The 18,148-nt window shown below is 43.6% G+C and overlaps 1 protein-coding gene across 1 annotated transcript in view; it reads left to right on the top strand.

Annotated features, from left to right (window-relative positions):
• Window positions 1–18,148, top strand: part of ADAM12 (ADAM metallopeptidase domain 12) — a gene marked incomplete at both ends in the record, with an annotated part of 311,848 nt that overhangs the window by 267,196 nt on the left and 26,504 nt on the right. Inside the window, 2 exons of the mRNA XM_080911836.1 lie at window positions 1,587–1,676; window positions 3,319–3,514. Coding sequence (XP_080767962.1) covers window positions 1,587–1,676; window positions 3,319–3,514 — 286 coding nt within the window. The remainder of the gene's footprint in view (window positions 1–1,586; window positions 1,677–3,318; window positions 3,515–18,148) is intronic.

An 18,148-nucleotide genomic window follows, 5' to 3' on the forward strand; every position in this document is an offset into this window, starting at 1 on the left:
GATGTTTATAAAGTCCTCAAACAGATTTAAAAATTAACAACTTTGGCAGTATGCATGGTAGGAGCAAACGTAAACACTGCTTGACAGACCAGTTCATAGAGCTCCACATGGGATGCTGGTCAGACATCTAAAGATACCTTAAATTATCCTAATCACTGGCCAATTTAGTAACTGTATCTATGATACTAATAAATTCACTCACAAGAGATAGTGTTAAGGATTAACCTATTATACTATTAGGTGTGGGTGTGATTAGCTTCATGCTGCCTGGCTAGTAGTGTTTCAGAGCACATCAAAAACAGGAGAAGGCTGAGGACTTGAGCAGCATTAAGTTTTCTGTGATATTTTCTTGTAAATTACACAGATTCCAAGCTACCAGGATGTTCTAAAGCTCACGGACACAAAATGGTACAGGCCTTCTGCTAAAACAGGCAGAGGGTGTCAATCCATGTCTCTCTTTGTCCAAAAGCCATGTGCTCCCATGGTGCATGAGCTACTAAAGGAGATTAATTTCTTCCTGGCTTCTGTTTCAGAGAGCATGATACAGCTTTTTTTTAATCTATCTAGATACTCTAAAATAGGCATTCTCAAACCAGACATTGTGGGCTAAGCTACAATCCCAACACCAAAGATGCAGAAGCAATAGGATTTCCCACCACATGTCAGGGGCCAGCCTGTCCACAAAGCCAGTGCTGTGCCAGCCAGGGCCACATAAAAAGACCTTGTCTCCAAAAACAAGAAAGAAGGCTGATGATACAGCCCGACTCGAAGAGTGCTTGCATTGCACCCATGAGTGCTTGGGTTTGATAAATGATGTAAGAGAAAAAAAGAAAAGGAGAAAAATGGAGGAAGAGAGGAAAGAAGGAAGAAAAGGAAGAGAGGGAGGGGAAAAAAGGAAAAGGGGGGAGGGGGAGAAAGGGGAAGGGAGAGGGAAAATAAAATGATAACTTTTAGTTCCAACATCCTTCAGACCCATTCTGACATCCAGCCCTCTTCCCAGAATGCCCTAGGCCAAATACCTTTGCTAAACAAGGGTTTCTTCCTCATCCACCTGGCTAGACCACAGGGACTCAGCCTGAATTTTGCCTCAGTTCCTCTGCATACTCTAGATCAAAAGTAGACCACCCCCACCCCTATATTTTAAACAAATATAACAGGCAACTGCTGTACTGCTGAGCTGTACCCCTATCCCTGTCAGAAGGGTTCATTCTTGAAGGTCACAGCTATGCCTGTATTTTTAAATGAGCAATTTCCAAGGCCTTCGGTGATTCTGGCACAGCTCACTACAACACACCCTGCAGGAAAAATCCCCGGAAACCCCAGTGTGCTGCTGGCCTGAAAAGCTTCCCACTTCCCCAGGCCTGAGAAGGGTACGTGAGCGTTCCTGGTAACACCAGACCTGGAGGTTCACAGACACTTAACAGACACTTTGCTCTTGTGCCAAGGACAACAGTTCTGGGGCAGGTTTACAGCTCAGGATCTGGGCGGCTCTATCCTTTGCTGTCTGTTATTTGGGTTGTGACATCTGCATCCCGAGAGCCACCACTTCATAGGACCCTTCAAATGGATCCCATCCCCCTCCTCAGGAATGCACCAACCGCTGCTGTAACGCTACCACCTGCACTCTGAAACCAGATGCTGTGTGTGCACATGGGCAGTGCTGTGAAGACTGTCGGGTGAGTTCAGCTTAGTCTGTCTGAGGTTGCTGATGGGTCTGGGTGGCTCCAGTCTGATGCAAGTGGAGCCATAAGGGTGGGCTGGTTCCCCAAGTTCATCTCATCCTGAGCAGCCGCCCTTCCACTGGTCAGCACCACCTAGCTGTTCCGTTGATCATCCGATGTGGTAAAAATGCACATTTTAATTGTTAATTCTCTGTGATAGGTTGTCTGTGGGCTAAAACTAATAGGACTGAGAAACCAAAGCTCAACCTTGATGTGCCGTTTATGCTAATGAGCGTCCTACCTAGGGAAGAGAACCTGGTCCTAGCCCTGTTGCTCAACCTCATGCCAGGTTTACCTCCCTGCCTGACACCAATGTCTGGCATGTGGCAGGTAGCAGAGAACCTTTGCTGGTAGTTCCTACGATGCCTGAACCAACAGAAAGTGCAGGCCACCGTGAGCTGCCAGAGTAGCGGTTTCCTGACTTGCTGTTTATGCTGCTGTGACTGGTTTTGCTTAGGCGTTTTCACCGTTGATCCTGTTTATTCAGAATGCATGTCCAACAGGGGAGAGGCCTGAGCATTAGTGGCTCCCAGGATAGAATTTTATGCCTTGATACTTAAGCAACCGATCTGGGCACAAAGACTGCAGGAAACTCCCTGTTATCCGCCCCACCCAAGCACCTCATTTAGAAGTATTTGGCCTCTCCTGATGTTCACTACATTCTGGAGAAGGTTGTAAGAAGTTAGCACCCCCAGGTGCCCAGTTACTAATGCAGGAGAGTGCCAGGAAGGGGGTGAGGGAAGGTAAGAGCAGCTGAGCCTACAATGAATAAGGCTCACAGGCCCACGACATCACAAGAAGGAAGGGAGGTGTGCTGAAGTCCAATGATCATCTACTTTGTAGCTTTCAAGCAACCCCTCCCACACTTCAGACCTTCCAGGAGTTGGCAGGTGAATCTACCCTGTAACCTTTGAGAGGATACAAGCCAAGCAAGCCTGGGGACTCGGTGGCCTTGACTGTGTAACTCAGACAAGCCACCCTGAACCTTAAATTCTTCAGCCGAAGAAGATGAGATGCTGGCAAAAGTCTAACAGACCTCACTGGTAGCCACTTCCATTGCTGCTGGTCCTCATCCTCATCCTCCCTGTACCCTCTCAGACGCCCCTCTCCCGTTCCATATTTCCCCACAAAGTCAGAGGACCCCAGTTCTTTAATGGGATGACAGCTTACCAGAGCTACTGAGATGCTGAGCTTGCTGATTTAGCTACCTCCCCAGCACATGCCTAAAGAGAAGGACAAGGGTCAACATAAAGCATGTGATGGTGTCAGTAGCCTGAGAACAGTTCACCTCTTCAACAAAAGGTTCAACAGGAGCCAGCTTGTCTAGGCTCTTGTCAACTCCTTGGAGAACCCTAGGGTTGCCTGTTGGTCCCACATGAGCTCTCCCTAGTTGCCCATGCAGCCTCATAACACAAATGTATGCCATGTAAACCCACTTCAAATGAGCTCTCTATCATCCAGGGAAATGGCCTTGAAATCCCCACCTGTTTATGTGACTGTAGTAGGTAGCCTGCTGCGTTCTACCCAAGAAGAGCTACCAAGGAAGGATGCTTCTTTCTACTCGGTACCTGTGTTATAAGCCACCATGTTGTTTCAGCTGAAGCCTCCAGGAACTGCGTGCAGGGGCTCCAGCAACTCCTGTGACCTCCCAGAATTCTGCACAGGGACCTCCCCTCACTGCCCAGCCAATGTGTACCTACATGACGGGCACCCGTGTCATGGAGTGGATGGTTACTGCTTCAATGGCATCTGTCAGACCCATGAGCAGCAGTGTGTCACGCTCTGGGGACCAGGTACGTGGCCTCTCCCAGTTCCGTGAGGAACACTGGAGACGGATGCCTTATGTGCATGAGTCTGTCTTTGCTCTTGGTGGGATTCATTCATGCATGCCCATTCTGTTCTACAGAGAAGCTCAAACACTGAGACGGGGGGTCTGCTTCTACAGGAGGCACGGCTAAAATTTAAGCCTGGTCACCTGTCGCTATGACCCAGCATCTAGGTGTAACTCCCATAAACAAATGAACCCTCGATCTAAAGTCTCATTAAGGTTCTTTAAAAAAAAAAAGTTTTTTTGGGGGGGGGAATCCTTCATGTATGTCTCGTCCAGGGCTCCACTCTGAAGTCAGCTCCAGGGTCTCTTACTGCTTCAGAACCTCACTACTGCAGGGTCTCCCAGACCCCTGGGCCTTACTACTTGGGGATCTCACTAACCAGGGCCCTTACCCAACTCTGGAAGCCTCACTCCTGAAGGGCCTTTATTATTAGGAGATCTTACCACCCCAGGGAAGACCCCATTACCCAGAAACCATTCTGGATCTGCTCCATTTACAGCCCTCGGGATCCTGGCTGAGAATCCCATGGGGATGTTTTCTGAGTGTCTTGCAGTTCTTTCTTTCCACTGTGTCTGGCTGAGGCCTTACTTGAGGCTGGGAGATGACCTCAGACCTGGCCAGAGGCCCCAGTGCCAGCAAGGCCACTATGGTCAGCCAGACTCAGACTTAGGGCTGAGCCAGCTTTTGGAAAAAGCAGAGACTTTCTGCAAGGTTCTGGTTTCCAAAGGTATAGGGGAGTCAAGCAAGGAAGAAAATGATGGCTAAACACAGAAGCTTGGTTTTAACTGCCACGTGGGTACAACGCCCAGACCTGAAGAGTCTTCAAAGATGCCTCCTCACTTGGAGCTTTCTGGGAAGAAGGAGATATGGGATGGACACAGTAGCTCCCATAAGTTTATGTGTACCTAGAGATGTAGAACAAAGAGCCCTGAGACTCCTTGTCTTTCATGCTTCCTCTTTAGAGGCTTAGAGCTGGCTGGCCCTCTTATCTGATGCCCATGAGATCATTAAGACAAAGGCAAGGTACCACTGTTACAGTGACAACACTAGAAGGATAACTCATTATATCAGTATCAAAGGGTCACAGAGACTTCTGAATGGGTCTCAGACACCTTTTTAACCAAGCAAGGTCACTTTAGGACAGGGACTACCCCAGCAGGCCTCAGACATCTCTAATGGATCTCCACTCCCAGCCCTTCTATAGGCAGGAAGCTCTCATCTAAAGTTACAGTGGCTATTCTGCTGCTCCCTTTATGGGAGATGTGCTTGGCCAGCTCGCCTAGCCCTCGGAGCTTTTCAGTGCCCAGCTGTGCTATGAGACCTGGCCCCAGCACCAAAATGAGCTCAGATGGAACAGCACAGTGTTCCCTTAGCCATTGTGCTGTGTAACTCTGCTGGCTGCCATGGTGACCAAGGCAGGTATTTATCAAAGGGAACTAAATCAAAAGGAGGGGAAGTCAGACAGACAGGCAGACAGACAGACAGACAGACAGACAGACAGACAGAGATTAAGAACAATGGGGTTGGGAGCTGGCTCAGTCAGAACTGACCAAGCAAGAAGAGCTGAATCCTGATATATATTTATACACACATACACACACACATACACACATACACACACACATACACACATACACACACACATACACACACACACACACACACACACACACACACACACACACACACACACACACACACACACGGCTTCTCTCTCCCAGCCAAGAACTTGACACAGGTGCAGTAGTCACCAGGAGCCGTTCTCTGCACAGTGCACTGAGGAAATCAGACTGGCCAGGTCTGGGGATCCACCTCAGGCACTGACACCCTGGGTTTCAGTGTAGCCCCCATCAGACCTTTCTCAACACAGATCATAAAAAAAGATCTCAGAAGAGGGGACACAGAAGGCCTCCAGCTTTGACTATGGCTTCTTGGAACTCCTACCTCCCCTTGAAGTACAGCATGGCCCTTTCCCTCCATATTGGTGGGACTGCCTAGTTTTTTCATTTAAAGACACTGTGTTCCCTGTGTCCATAGCCTTAGTGGCCTGGTACAGGACAGGTCACAACATACAATTCTGTAGATCAAAGTCTAGATCTGAGTGCTATTAGAACATAGCATATGCAGGAATTCTCAGGGAGTGTGTTGTCTGGCTGACTTTTCCAGTGTTCAGAGGTTGCCTGTGCTCTTGACTCTCGGTCCCTCCTCCTTCAAGGCCAGAAAAGCAGAAATTGTCTATCTGTCCATCTTCTCTGACCTCTAATTCTGTAGTCTGATTCTGCCCCTCCTGTCTCCCTTGTAAGTACTTAAGTGATTATATTAGTCACACCCAAGTCTCTATCTCTACATCTCCCCACCTCAAGATCTAACTTAGTCATGTCTGCAAAGTCATATATGGTCGTATTTCGTCATATAAGGTAACACTCTGATATGGTCCGTACTGGAGAGGATAGACTGGTATTGAACAACTGCTCAATACTCCTTCGAAAAACCTCTGGACCTTCTTGTAGCCAGTATCTTGTATACATGTCTTAATTAGGGTGTTATTGCTGTGAAGAGACACCATGACTACTGTAACTCTCATAAAGAAAAACATTTAATTGGTCCTGGCTTGCAGTTTCAAGAGGTTTAGTCCATTATCATCCTGGTGGGAAGCACAACGGAATGCAGGCAGACATGATGCTGGAGGAGCCAAGAGTTCTTCATCTTGATCTGCAGGCAGCAGAAGGAGACTGTGTACCACTCTCCACATAACTTGAGCAAAAGAGACTTCAAAACGCACTCCAGTGCCCCTGCAGCCCACAGTAAGCACTGGGCCTCTGGCAGGGGGACTCAGGATCCACCTGGAAAGCCGGTGCACACAGACCAAACCCACAGGCCCTTTGCCACCTAGAACAGCAGAGATCCAGGAACACAGGCCTGGTGAGATTGCACTGTGAGTAACCAAAGCACAGAGAGGGCTAGGTAGAGCATGTGGAAAATGTGCCCCTGTGGCCTATAGTAAGGGCTGAGCCTCTGACAGAGGGACTCGAGATCTGCCTGGAAAGCCCATGCTCACAGACTAATCGCACAAGCCCACAGTAAGGCACAGGCCTTTGCCAGTGGGATCCTGGGTCTGCCCAGGAAAGGCAGTGCTTCAAGTTCAGCTCTACAGGCTCTCATACACCTGGACCAGAGGGGAGACTGGCACATATGCCCAGGGAGAGCACACTGGGAGTTCTCAGAGAGCAGAAAGTACTGTGCTATCTGGAAAATGGTCCGTATTGGCCTAGAGAAAGAGCCGGATCCCTGCTAGTAGTACTCAGGACCTGAGGGCAGAGGGCTAAGCTCCCAGAACAGCCTCACAAGAACTCCCACAACTGAGCCCACAAAGACAGAGCTGAGTCACTGCTACCAGAACTCACTGGTTGACCACTAAAAGCTGAACATTCAGAAACAATTTTCTTCCAGAGCCCACAGCCCCTCAGATCCACAGGTGAGACAGGTGCCAGTCACTGACAAGAAGACTACGTATAATCACAGATAACCAGATGGCAAGAGGAAAACAAAAGAACTTAAGCAATGGAAACCAAAACAACATGGCAACATCAGAACCCAGTTCTCTCACCACAGCAAGGAATGGATTGCCAAATACTCCTGAAAAAGAAGAGTCAGACTTAAAATCATACCTCACATTGATGATGGAGATCTTCGAGAAGCGCATGAATAATCCTTTAAACAAGCACAGAAGGACACACGCAAACAAATAGAAGCTTTTAAAGAGGAAACACAAAAATTACTCAAAGAAATACAGGAAAACACAACCAAACAAATGAAGGAATTGAAAATGGAAATAGAAACAATAAAGAAAACACAAAAAGAAACAACCCTGGAGATGGAAAACCTAAAAAAGAAATCAGGAGTCATAGACACAAGCATCACCAACAGACTACAAGAGATGGAAGAGAGAATCTCAGAAACCGAAGACAACATAGAAAACATAGACAAAACAGTCAGAGGAGATGCAAAAACCAAAAAGCTCCTAACCCAAAAGATACAGAAGATCTAGGACACAATGAGAAGACCAAACCTAAGGATAATAGGAATAGAAGAGGGCAAGGAATATCAACTAAAAAGTACAGTAAATATCTTCAACAAAATCGTAGAAGAAAACTTCCCTATCCTTAAGAAGGAGATGACCATGAGCACAAAAGAAGCCTACAGAACTCTAAACAGATTGGACCAGAAAAGAAACTCTTCCCGACACATAATAATCAAAACAACAAGTGTTCAAAACAAAGAAAGAATACTAAAAGCAGTAAGGGAAATAGGACATGTAACATATAAAGGCAGACCAATCAGAATCACACCAGACTTCTCAACAGAGACTATGAAAGCTAAAAGATCCTGGACAGACATCATGCAGACCCTAAGAGAACACAAATGCTAGCCCAGGCTGCTATATTCAGCAAAACTCTCAATCACCATAGATGGAGAGACCAAGATATTCCAGGACAAAACTAAATTTACACAATATCTGACCACAAATCCAGTCCTACAAAGAATAATAGATGGAAAACACAACACAAGGAGGGAAACTACATCCTAGAAAAAACAAGAAAATTACTAAGCAAGAAAACCAAAAGAAGAAAGACACACGAACATAATTCTACCTTTAAAAGCAAAAATAGCAGGAAACAGCAACCACTATTCCTTAATATCTATTAACATAAATAGACTCAATTCCCCAATAAAGAGACATAGACTATCAGACTGGATACATAAACAGAATCCAGCATTTTGCTGCATACAGGAAACTCATCTCAGAGACAAAGACAGACATTATCTCAGAGTAAAAGGCTGGGGAAAAAAACCTTCCAAGCAAACAGCCCCAAGAAACAAGCTGGAGTAGCCATTCTAATATCAAATAAAGTAGATTTTCAACCAAAAGTTATCAAAAAAGATAAGGAGGACACTTTTTACTCATTACAGGGAAAATTTATCAAGATGAATTCTCAATCCTTAACATAAATACTCCAAATACAAGAGTACTCATATTCATAAAAGAAACCCTACTAAAGCTAAAAACATACATTGCACCACACACAGTAAAGAGGAGACTTCAACACCCTACTCTCATCAATGGACAGATCATGGAAGCAGAAACTGAACAAGGACTCAATGAAACTAGCAGAAGTTATGAACCAATTGGAATTAACAGACATCGACAGAACATTTCATCCTAAAACAAAAGAATATACCTTCTTTTCAGCACCTCACAGCACCTTCTCCAAAATTGAGCATATAGTCGGTAACAAAACAAGCCTCAATAGATATAAGAAGATTGAAATACTACCATGCCTATACACACCAAGAAAACTCTGACTGTCTCCATGTTATATTCTGTTATACATGTACTTTATGCTTAGGGTAACTAGTGGAATTTCAATGCATGCTATCAAACCTCTAAAAGAAATGCCAAAATGCTTTTAAAAATCTGTATATGTTTATCTCTTATTTAAATGAAGTTGTAAGAAAAATCAATCAATCAATCAATCAATCAATAAAAGAAATACTCTCATGTATCCTATCAGATCACAATGGACTAAGGCTGGTCTTTAATAACAATAAAAATAACAAAAAGCCCATATACACATGGAAGCTGAACAATGCTCTGCTCAACAATAGCATGTTCAAAGAAGAAATAAAGAAAGAAATTAAGGATTTTCTAGAATGTAATGAAAATGAAAGCACAACATACCCAAACCTGTGGGATACAATGAAAACAGTACGAAGAGGAAAACTCAGCTCTGAGTGCCTCCAAAAAGAAACTGGAGAAAGCATACACTAGCAACTTGACAGCATAGTTGAAAGAGCTAGATCAAAAAGAAGCAGATACACCCAAAAAGAGTAGACGGCAAGAAATAATCAAACATGGAGCAGAAACTGACCAAATAGAAACAAAATGAACCATTCAAAGAATCAACAAAACCAAGAGCTGGTTCTTTGAGAAAATTTACAAGATTGATAAATCCTTAGCCAGACTAACTAGAGGGCAAAGAGAGAGTATCCAAATTAACAAACTCAGACATGAAAGTGGAGACATAAAAACTAAAACTGAGGAAATTTAGGAAATCATCAGATCCTACTACAAAAGCCTATGTTCAACAAAACTAGAAAATCTGGAGGAAATGGATGAATTCCTAGACAGATACCAGATACTAAAGTTAAACCAGGACTAGGTAAACCATCTAAATAATCCCATAACACCTGAAGAAATAGAAGCAGTCATCAAAGGCCTCCCAACCAAAAAAAAGCCCAGGACCAAATAGGTTCAATGCAGAATTCTATCAGATATTTACTGACAAACTAATACCAATATTCTCCAAACTATTCCACAAAATAGAGTCATATGAAACACTACCAAACTCATTTTTCAAAGCCACAATAACCCTCATTCCTAAACCACAAGAAGACCCTACAAGGAAAGAGAACTTCAGACCAATCTCCCTTATGAACACTGATGCAAAAATACACAACAAAATTCTTGCAAACCAAATCCAAGAACACATCAAAACGATCATTCACCATGATCAAGTAGGCTTCATCCCTGGGATTCAGGGATGGTTTAATATACAAAACTCCATCAACGTAATCCACCATACAAACAAACTCAAAAAAAAAAAAAAAAAAAAAAAAACCCACATGGTCATCTCACTAGATGCTGAGAAATCATTTGACAAAATTCAACGCCCCTCATGTTAAAAGTCTTGGAAAGAGCAGGAATCCAAGGCCCATGTCTAAACATAATAAAAATAATATACAGCAAACCAATAGCCAACATCAAACTAAACAGTGAGAAACTTGAAGCAATCCTACTAAAATCAAGGACTAGACGAGGCTGCCCACTCTCCCCCTACCTATTCAACATAGTACTGGAAGTCCTGGCTGGAGCAGTTAGACAACAAAAGGAAATCAAAGGGATAAATCTGAAAGGAAGAAGTAAAAATATCACTATATGCAGATGACATGATAGTATACATAAGTGACCCCAAAAATTCCACCAGAGAACTTTTACAGCTGATAAACAACTTCTGAAAAGTGGCTGGATATAAAATTAACTCAAACAAATCAGTAGCCTTCCTCTACTCAAAAGACAAACATGCTGAGAAAGAAATTAGGGAAAAGATACCCTTCACAATAATCACAAACGATATGAAATACCTTAGTGTGACCCTAAGCAAGTGAAGGACCTTGTATGACAAGAACTTCAAATCTCTGAAGAAGTAAATTGAAGAAGATCTCAGAAGATGGAAAGATCTCCCATGCCCATGGATTGCAAGAATCAACATTGTAAAAATGGCGATCTTACCAAAAGTAATTACAGATTCAATGCAATCCCCATCAAAATTCCAACTCAATTCTTCATAGTTGGAAAGAGAAATTTGCAAATTCATCTGGAATAACAAAAAACTGAGAATAGTGAAATCTATTCTCAACAACAAGAAAACATATGCGGGAATCACCATTCCTGATCTCAAGCTATACTACAAAACAATTGTGTTAAAAACTGCATGGTACTGGTACAGAGATAGGCACATGGATCAATGGAACAGAATAGAAGATCCAGAAATGAACTTTCACACATATGGTCACTTGATCTTTGACAAAGGAGCTGAAAACATTGGAAAAAAGGACAGCTTCTTCAACAAATGGTGTTGGCTCAACTGGCACTCAGCATGCAGAAGAATGAAAACAGACCCTTTCTTATCTTTTTGTACAAAGCTCAAGTGCAACTGGATCAAAGTTCTCCAGATTAAACCAGGTATACTGAAACTATTAGAGGAGAAAGTAGGGAAAACCTTAGAACACATAGGCACAGGGGATAATTTCCTGAACAGAACACCAATGGCTTGTGCTCTAAGAGGAAGAATTGAGAAATGGGACTTAATGATGTAACAAAGTTTCTTTAAGGCTAAGGACACTGTCAAGAAAACAAAATGGCAGCCAACATATTGGGAAAAGATCTTTACCAATCCCACATCTGATAGAGGTCTAATATCTAATGTATACAAAGAACTCAAGAAGTTAGACACCAGAGAATCAAACAATCCTATTAAAAATGGGGCACAGAGCTAAACAAAAAGTTCTCAATTGAAGAATGGCTGAGAAGCATCTAAGGAAGTGCTTGACATCCCTAGTCATCAGGGAAATGCAAATCAAAACAACCCTAAGATTCTGCCTCACACCAGTCAGAATAGCTAAGATCAAAAACTCAGATGACAGCAGATGCTGATGAGCATGTGGAGAAAGAGGAACACTCATCCACTGTTGGGGTTGTAAGCTGGTACAACTACTCTGGATATCAGTCTGGTGGTTCTTCAGAAAATCAGACATAGTACTACCTGAAGACCAGTTATTCCACTTCTGGGCATATACCCCAGAGATGCTCCAACATACAATAAGGACACATGTTCCATTATGTTCATAGAAGCTCTATTTATAATAGCCAGAAGCTGGAAAGAACCCAGATGTCCTTCAGTAGATGAATGGATACAAAAATTTTGGTATATTTACACAATGGAGTACTACTCAGCTATTAGAAACAATGACTTTATGAAATTTCTAGGAAAATGGATGCATCTAGAGAATATCATCCTGAATGAGTTAACCCAGTCAGAAAAGAACAGACATAATATGCAGTCACTGATAATTGGATAGTAGACCCAGAGAGCTCTGAATACCCCAGAAACAACTCACAGGCCATATGAAGCGTAAAAAGAAAACCCACAAAGGCCAAAAAGTGAAATCCTCAGTCTTTCCTAGGAAAAAAAATTTTATATATACATATATATATGTATGTATGTATGTGTGTATATATATATATACCTCTCAGAGTGTGGTACACCTAGACCTTAAATCACTAATAATTCAAGAGCTAAGAATATAGCCTTGTGGCAATTTTTGGTATTCAAAAATCATTATGTTTAATCTATACACACCAAGAAAACTTTGACTGTTTCCATGTTATATTCTGTTTTATATGTACTTTATGCTTATGGTAACTAGTAAGATTTCAATGCATACTATCAAACCTTTAAAAAATCAAGTACTGACATAAATATATTCACATAGTTTTATGCCAAAATGCTTTTTAAAACCTGTACATGTATCTCTCTTTTTTAAATAAAGTCATAAGGAAAGAAAATGCACTCCAACAGTAACAAACTTTCTTCAACAAGGCCACACCTCCTAATGGTGCTACTCTCTGAGTCAAGCATTCATACATGTGAGTCTATGAATGCCATTTCTATTCAAACCACCACACCACACTTAACATCATCAATATAACCCATATTCATCTATGTCATAGAATGTATGAAGGACCAGTCCTGGTGCTCAGCACCCATGTAGATCTAAACTCAACTAATGCCATGTAACTTCTCAAGAGATGCTCCTATCTTTGGGGCTTGTAGAAAAGGCTCTCAGAGGACAGGACATGGTGGGAACAGGAGAGACAGCTTGGATTGGGGTGGAGAGTGGCAAAGTTGAAAGAAATTACACTGCAGCAGCCATCTGGAAGAGACTACAAGTGTTTCCAGCATCCAGGATGGGGTAGAGGGCACCCAGGGGCAGCAAGGGTAAGGCAGGAAGCCCAGGTGGTTCTGTCTGTACAAAGTCATTACTTGGATGGACAGAGGTTTCTCATCTGCCATTCATTCTCTGGTTTGTTAAATATTTGCTTATGTCCTGCAGTGGAAGACGCTGACTCAAGAGCCTGCTTGTGCCAGAGGAACATACTTCCTATGGTCCTAGCATGCTTTGCTCAGGATGTGACTCTCTCAATGTCTTATCCTCTCTACTGCTACTCCTAAACCCTGCCCTAGGTGGATATAGTCCCAGGAGCAGAGGTGACGTCCTGGACTTGGGCCCCGGCCAGCCAGATGTGCTGGACCAAGAGCATTATAGTGCTGTACTGGTTGTTTCAATGAACTTTCCATGATTCAGGAAGGAAGCCTTTGTCCGGGATACATTTGCAGTGTCTCATCTTCCTACTTAGCATCAAGAGCCCGGATCTGGACCATGTTATGTAGGGGCCATTAAAGACCTCCAGGGAATAGGGTCACTGAGAATTCTAGAACTCTTTTTGAGTTGTTGCTTGGACAGCAATGCCCTTCACACCCAGTGACCTGTCCAATTTGTTGAGTCACACTGAATTCTCTGATTACATCTAGGATGTCTATTACTCAGACTTCCGAGCTGGCTACCCAAAACTAACCGGATAAAGCCCTTCCTTCCAACTAACTATTCGCTTTTGAGATGGGCTTTTCTCAGTCCAGCATTAGATCTCAATAGAATATTCCTGCTTCCAAGTCTTCCTAAAAATAAAGCCATAGAAAATTCAAAACATGTGCCTACAACTCCTAAGTTGCCCTGTGAAGAACTTTCAGAATACCTTCTGTGGGTTTGTTTATTTACTTGTTTTTTAATCTAATTATTTTTATTGATATAGTTGAAGATCTTCCTGCTAGCATATACACGCGCACACACACACACACACACACACACACACACACACACACACACACAAACACACACACACTAAAGCACAAGTTGAAGACAGAAGATGACTTCAAGTGTCACTCTCTATCTTATTTTCTGAGACATAGTCTCTCATGAACCTGAACACCGATTTGGCTAAAACAACAGCCAGTAAGTTCCAGGGACCTTCCTATCTCTACTTTCCATTACCGGGATCTCAGACATGTTCTGCCAGGCCCAGTTTTTTTATATGGGTGCTAGAGATCTGAACTCAGCTTCTCATGCCTGCACCACAAACACTTTACCCACTGAGCAGCCTCCCTGGCCCACAGTCTCAAGATGTCAGATGTTGGTTATCCTAGACATAAATGTTATCTGCACCGAGCCTCTTATCCCCCGTTAGTTCAGTCTTAATATTCTGGAAGACTCTCTCGGCATGACATGACCTTTACTCCTGAAAAAAGAAAGCTGGGATTTCTCTTCAGGCTGCAGATTTACTTTCAACAATGTTGTTTGCCAGACTCTCCAACCTAGTGATGGCGAGCATTACTTGTCAGTCCACCTCATAGGTGTGTTATGTAATCGCCACGTGCCAAAAGTCACTGATCTCCCTTGGAGAGGTCCCCAAATATGTAATTATCAATATTACCACTCACCAGAATCTACTGTCATTTGATTTATGCCATGTCAGCTGGTCGAGTAGGTTTTATGGGTTGGTAAATATTCAGTGTTTACCTACAAGGCTGGTTTAAGTAATTGTGTTTACTTGAAATCCACTGGGGCCTGTGTGCACTGATCGCCTACAGTACCTGATGGCTACAGAGAGGGTGAAAAGATATTTTGCCAAAAGGTATATTGTTGGGGAATCAGGAGGATCTTGTCCCATTGTGTAAGAAGGAAATGATAGAATCTGTTCATTTGAACTTCATTTCCTGATAAAAGCAAAGGCCAGCTTAAAAAGAACAGAAGGGCAGATGCCATCTGCTTTATGCCAATGCCTTTGTCTATGGATTTAAGTGTCTATGGAGTTGAGAGGGTGGGGAGAGAGCCAAGGGGCCTGAACTAGAGCAGTGTATTTGCAGATGCTGATCACCTTAAGGAGAGGCTCAGGAGTAGTAAACCTGGGGCTTCACTCAAAATGCCATCATCCTCATTTTCTTTACAAAGGACATGATGACACTGAGAACTTCCAGACTCAGTTGCAAGTGTGAGCCTCAGCGCTCAAAGCCAAAGCTGGCAATTAAAATGCTGAGCAGTGTCAAGACTCCTTCCAAGAAGCTGTCTTATCTCCTGCTAGTGGCCGAGCACTGAGCGTTCTGTTATTAAGAACTCAAAGGCTTTAATGGATGTAGCACTGGAGCGATAAGAAAACTGTTGCCTTTCTGTCCTTGAGATGGATGTACAATCTCTCACCTTCATGAAGTCACAGCCCAGAACTTTCAAGTGCAACAACTCTGAGCCCACGAGTCTGCCTTTGCAGTGTCTTGCAAGTGGACAGACAAGACCTATGCTTTTCAAATTCTAGAACATTCTGCTTTAAAGATAAACACCAGCTGGCAGCTGACATACAATAGCCTCACAGAACACTGGCAGCCATTGTTCTGATGGACTGGTGAAAGACTGAGAGCATCGGCTAAGGCCATCTGTAACTCAGTTCTCTTTTTTGTGCCTTTCCTTTGGTGATCGTCCTTTGAAAGTCAAGCTGCATTCCATTTTCAACCCCCTTGCTTCTGAGTGTTTGAACTTGAACTTCACCTCTGGGAGAACAGCAATTTATCTTTCCCTAAAGCAAAGCTTCAGTCTTTGTGTGACTTACACAGGGTGGCACAGCAGCATTTTATTTGATGCCAAGGAACAAGAGAAAATCCACAGCTACAAACTCAACTCTGAGATGTGTCCACAGATTCCAGGTACTTCATTTGCAGAGTACAAATAGCAGCCTCTGGGAATGTTAGAGACAGGAGGCTGACCCCAATGGCCTTATGTTCATTTTTTTTCATGACTACAATGCTATTTGTAGTCAGTAGACCAAGAAACAAAACAAAAAGTATAATAAAATGCAAGTAATATTCATCAGACAAGGAGGAAAAGAAGACAGGATCATGACCAGCTTCCAAAGAAAGGGAGAAACAGAAAAAGGTTCTGAGGGACCCAGAAGCCCTAGATCCCTGTCATATAACCTTGAGATAGACTTCCCTGGCCAGAAAAGGTCCTTCATGTTCATCTCTCTGGCATTGCATTGGAAAGTCAGCTGTGCCTGTCCATGTAAAATAGGCTTTCTATAAGAAAAGTGCACTATTCCTGGGAGCAGGAGTATGATAAGAGTTTGATGGCACAGCCATCAAACAATCTCACATCATCTACACAGCATCTCACTGGTAATAAGGCAGAGTTTGCTTTAAATAATCAGGGAAAATCCCTCTGCACTGTCTCTATGATAGAAGGAAGTTATTCCATAGGAGGGCGTGGCTGGTGAGCTACACTGAGGGGTGGGGTGGGGTGCAGTGTTAAGAAGTGTCCATGAGCTCTAGCTAGGAGCATATTGGTCCCAGAAAGCAGCCCAGAGCCCTGCATAGCATCAGCCTAAAATTGGAGCTAGATGAGGAATGAAAATTGAGCAGTTTCAACTGTGTACATCATTATAAGTTTGATTCCACTTAATAGTTAGCCTTGAAATATCTGTTTCTTGTGAGAAATATCTCCTCACAGCCAAGACTCTACAGTAGGAAACATTAGGCAATTGGATGAGGTCCAATATTTTACACAGAGCTCTGTTCATCCCCCCCACCCCACCTTCCTGACCCACATCCCACCATCCAATTCAAAGAGCAGCTCCAAGGTATGGGTGAGGCTGGCCAGTCCCTGGCTGCTGAAGGATGGAGAAGGTAAAACTCCCATCATGCTCTCCATAGACAGGAGCACAGAAAGGCTTGTGGCATAGACCTGGCCTGTGCCACAGCCAGGCGGCTCTATCCTGTCTCCCAGTTTACAATGGTAGAGGAAGTCATGCCTGGCTCCCATCCATCCACACGGTAGTCCCTTTGCTCATCACAAGCCATTGCTGTACTCATGGACAGACATGCCCTGTCGAGAGCAAACTGTAACATAGAGCCTCCTGTTCCTCCTCACTTCCTGGAAAAGACACAAGGTTAAACTCGGGATGCTGGATTGTTCATGGTGCCAGAAGAACATTTTATTGGCCAGATTACATGAAGCTTGTTACTTCAGAAACTGATATCTCTTTGCAAGTCACTTTAGGGGGCAGGTAGCATGTTTGTGTGCATATGTGTGTGTGCATGCACGCGTGCACTTGGGCAAAATATCCAGTGTTATCCACAATCTTCTAAGACACACTCTCCCTAAACTCAGAGTTCAGCAACTCAGCTAGACTGACTGACTGGCCAGCAAGCTCTAGGAATCCTCCTGTCTCTGCCCTCCTCAGCACTGAGGTTGCTGGTACACATGGCTGTGTCTGGCTTTGTACAGGCATATTGGAAGTCTGATCTCGGCTCCTAGAAAGGACTTTAACAACCCAACTATCTCTCCAGCCCTTCTCTAAAATTCATCTTTTGGGGTTATTGTTTGTTTGTCAGTTTGTTTTCCTGGGATAAGAAGAGTCGACAAAAAGGTTTGAAACTATGTAGTGCCCTCTGCAGTATCTCAAAGTCGGAGGGAAATCCCTTTGGACATGCACAGACTCTCTGGGGGAGTGGCCCAGGTGGTCACTGTCTGAGAGGGAATCAAGGAGCAGCTTGTCATCAGTGAGTCAAGCCAGTCATCAGGAAAGGGTCGGTGGACACAGAACCAAGTGAAGGAGATAAGTTTGTGGTAGAAAAGGATGTGCAGAATGCTTGGCATTTTCCACAGCAGAGAGAGCACTGGTTCTGCCTTGTACTGGCGGACCTGAGCAAGGAGCTCCAGGAGTCCTGTCCAAAATGCCTACAAGGCATGAAGAAAGGTGTAGTGGGCTGGCACACACCTTTCATCCCAGCACATGTGAGGCAGCCAGGTGTATCTCTGTAAGTTCTAAAGTAGCCTGCTCTACATATTGAGTTCCAGGACATCCAGACTCTG

This window comes from Micromys minutus, assembly GCF_963924665.1.
Source record: "Micromys minutus genome assembly, chromosome: 2".
NCBI lineage: Eukaryota > Metazoa > Chordata > Mammalia > Rodentia > Muridae > Micromys > Micromys minutus.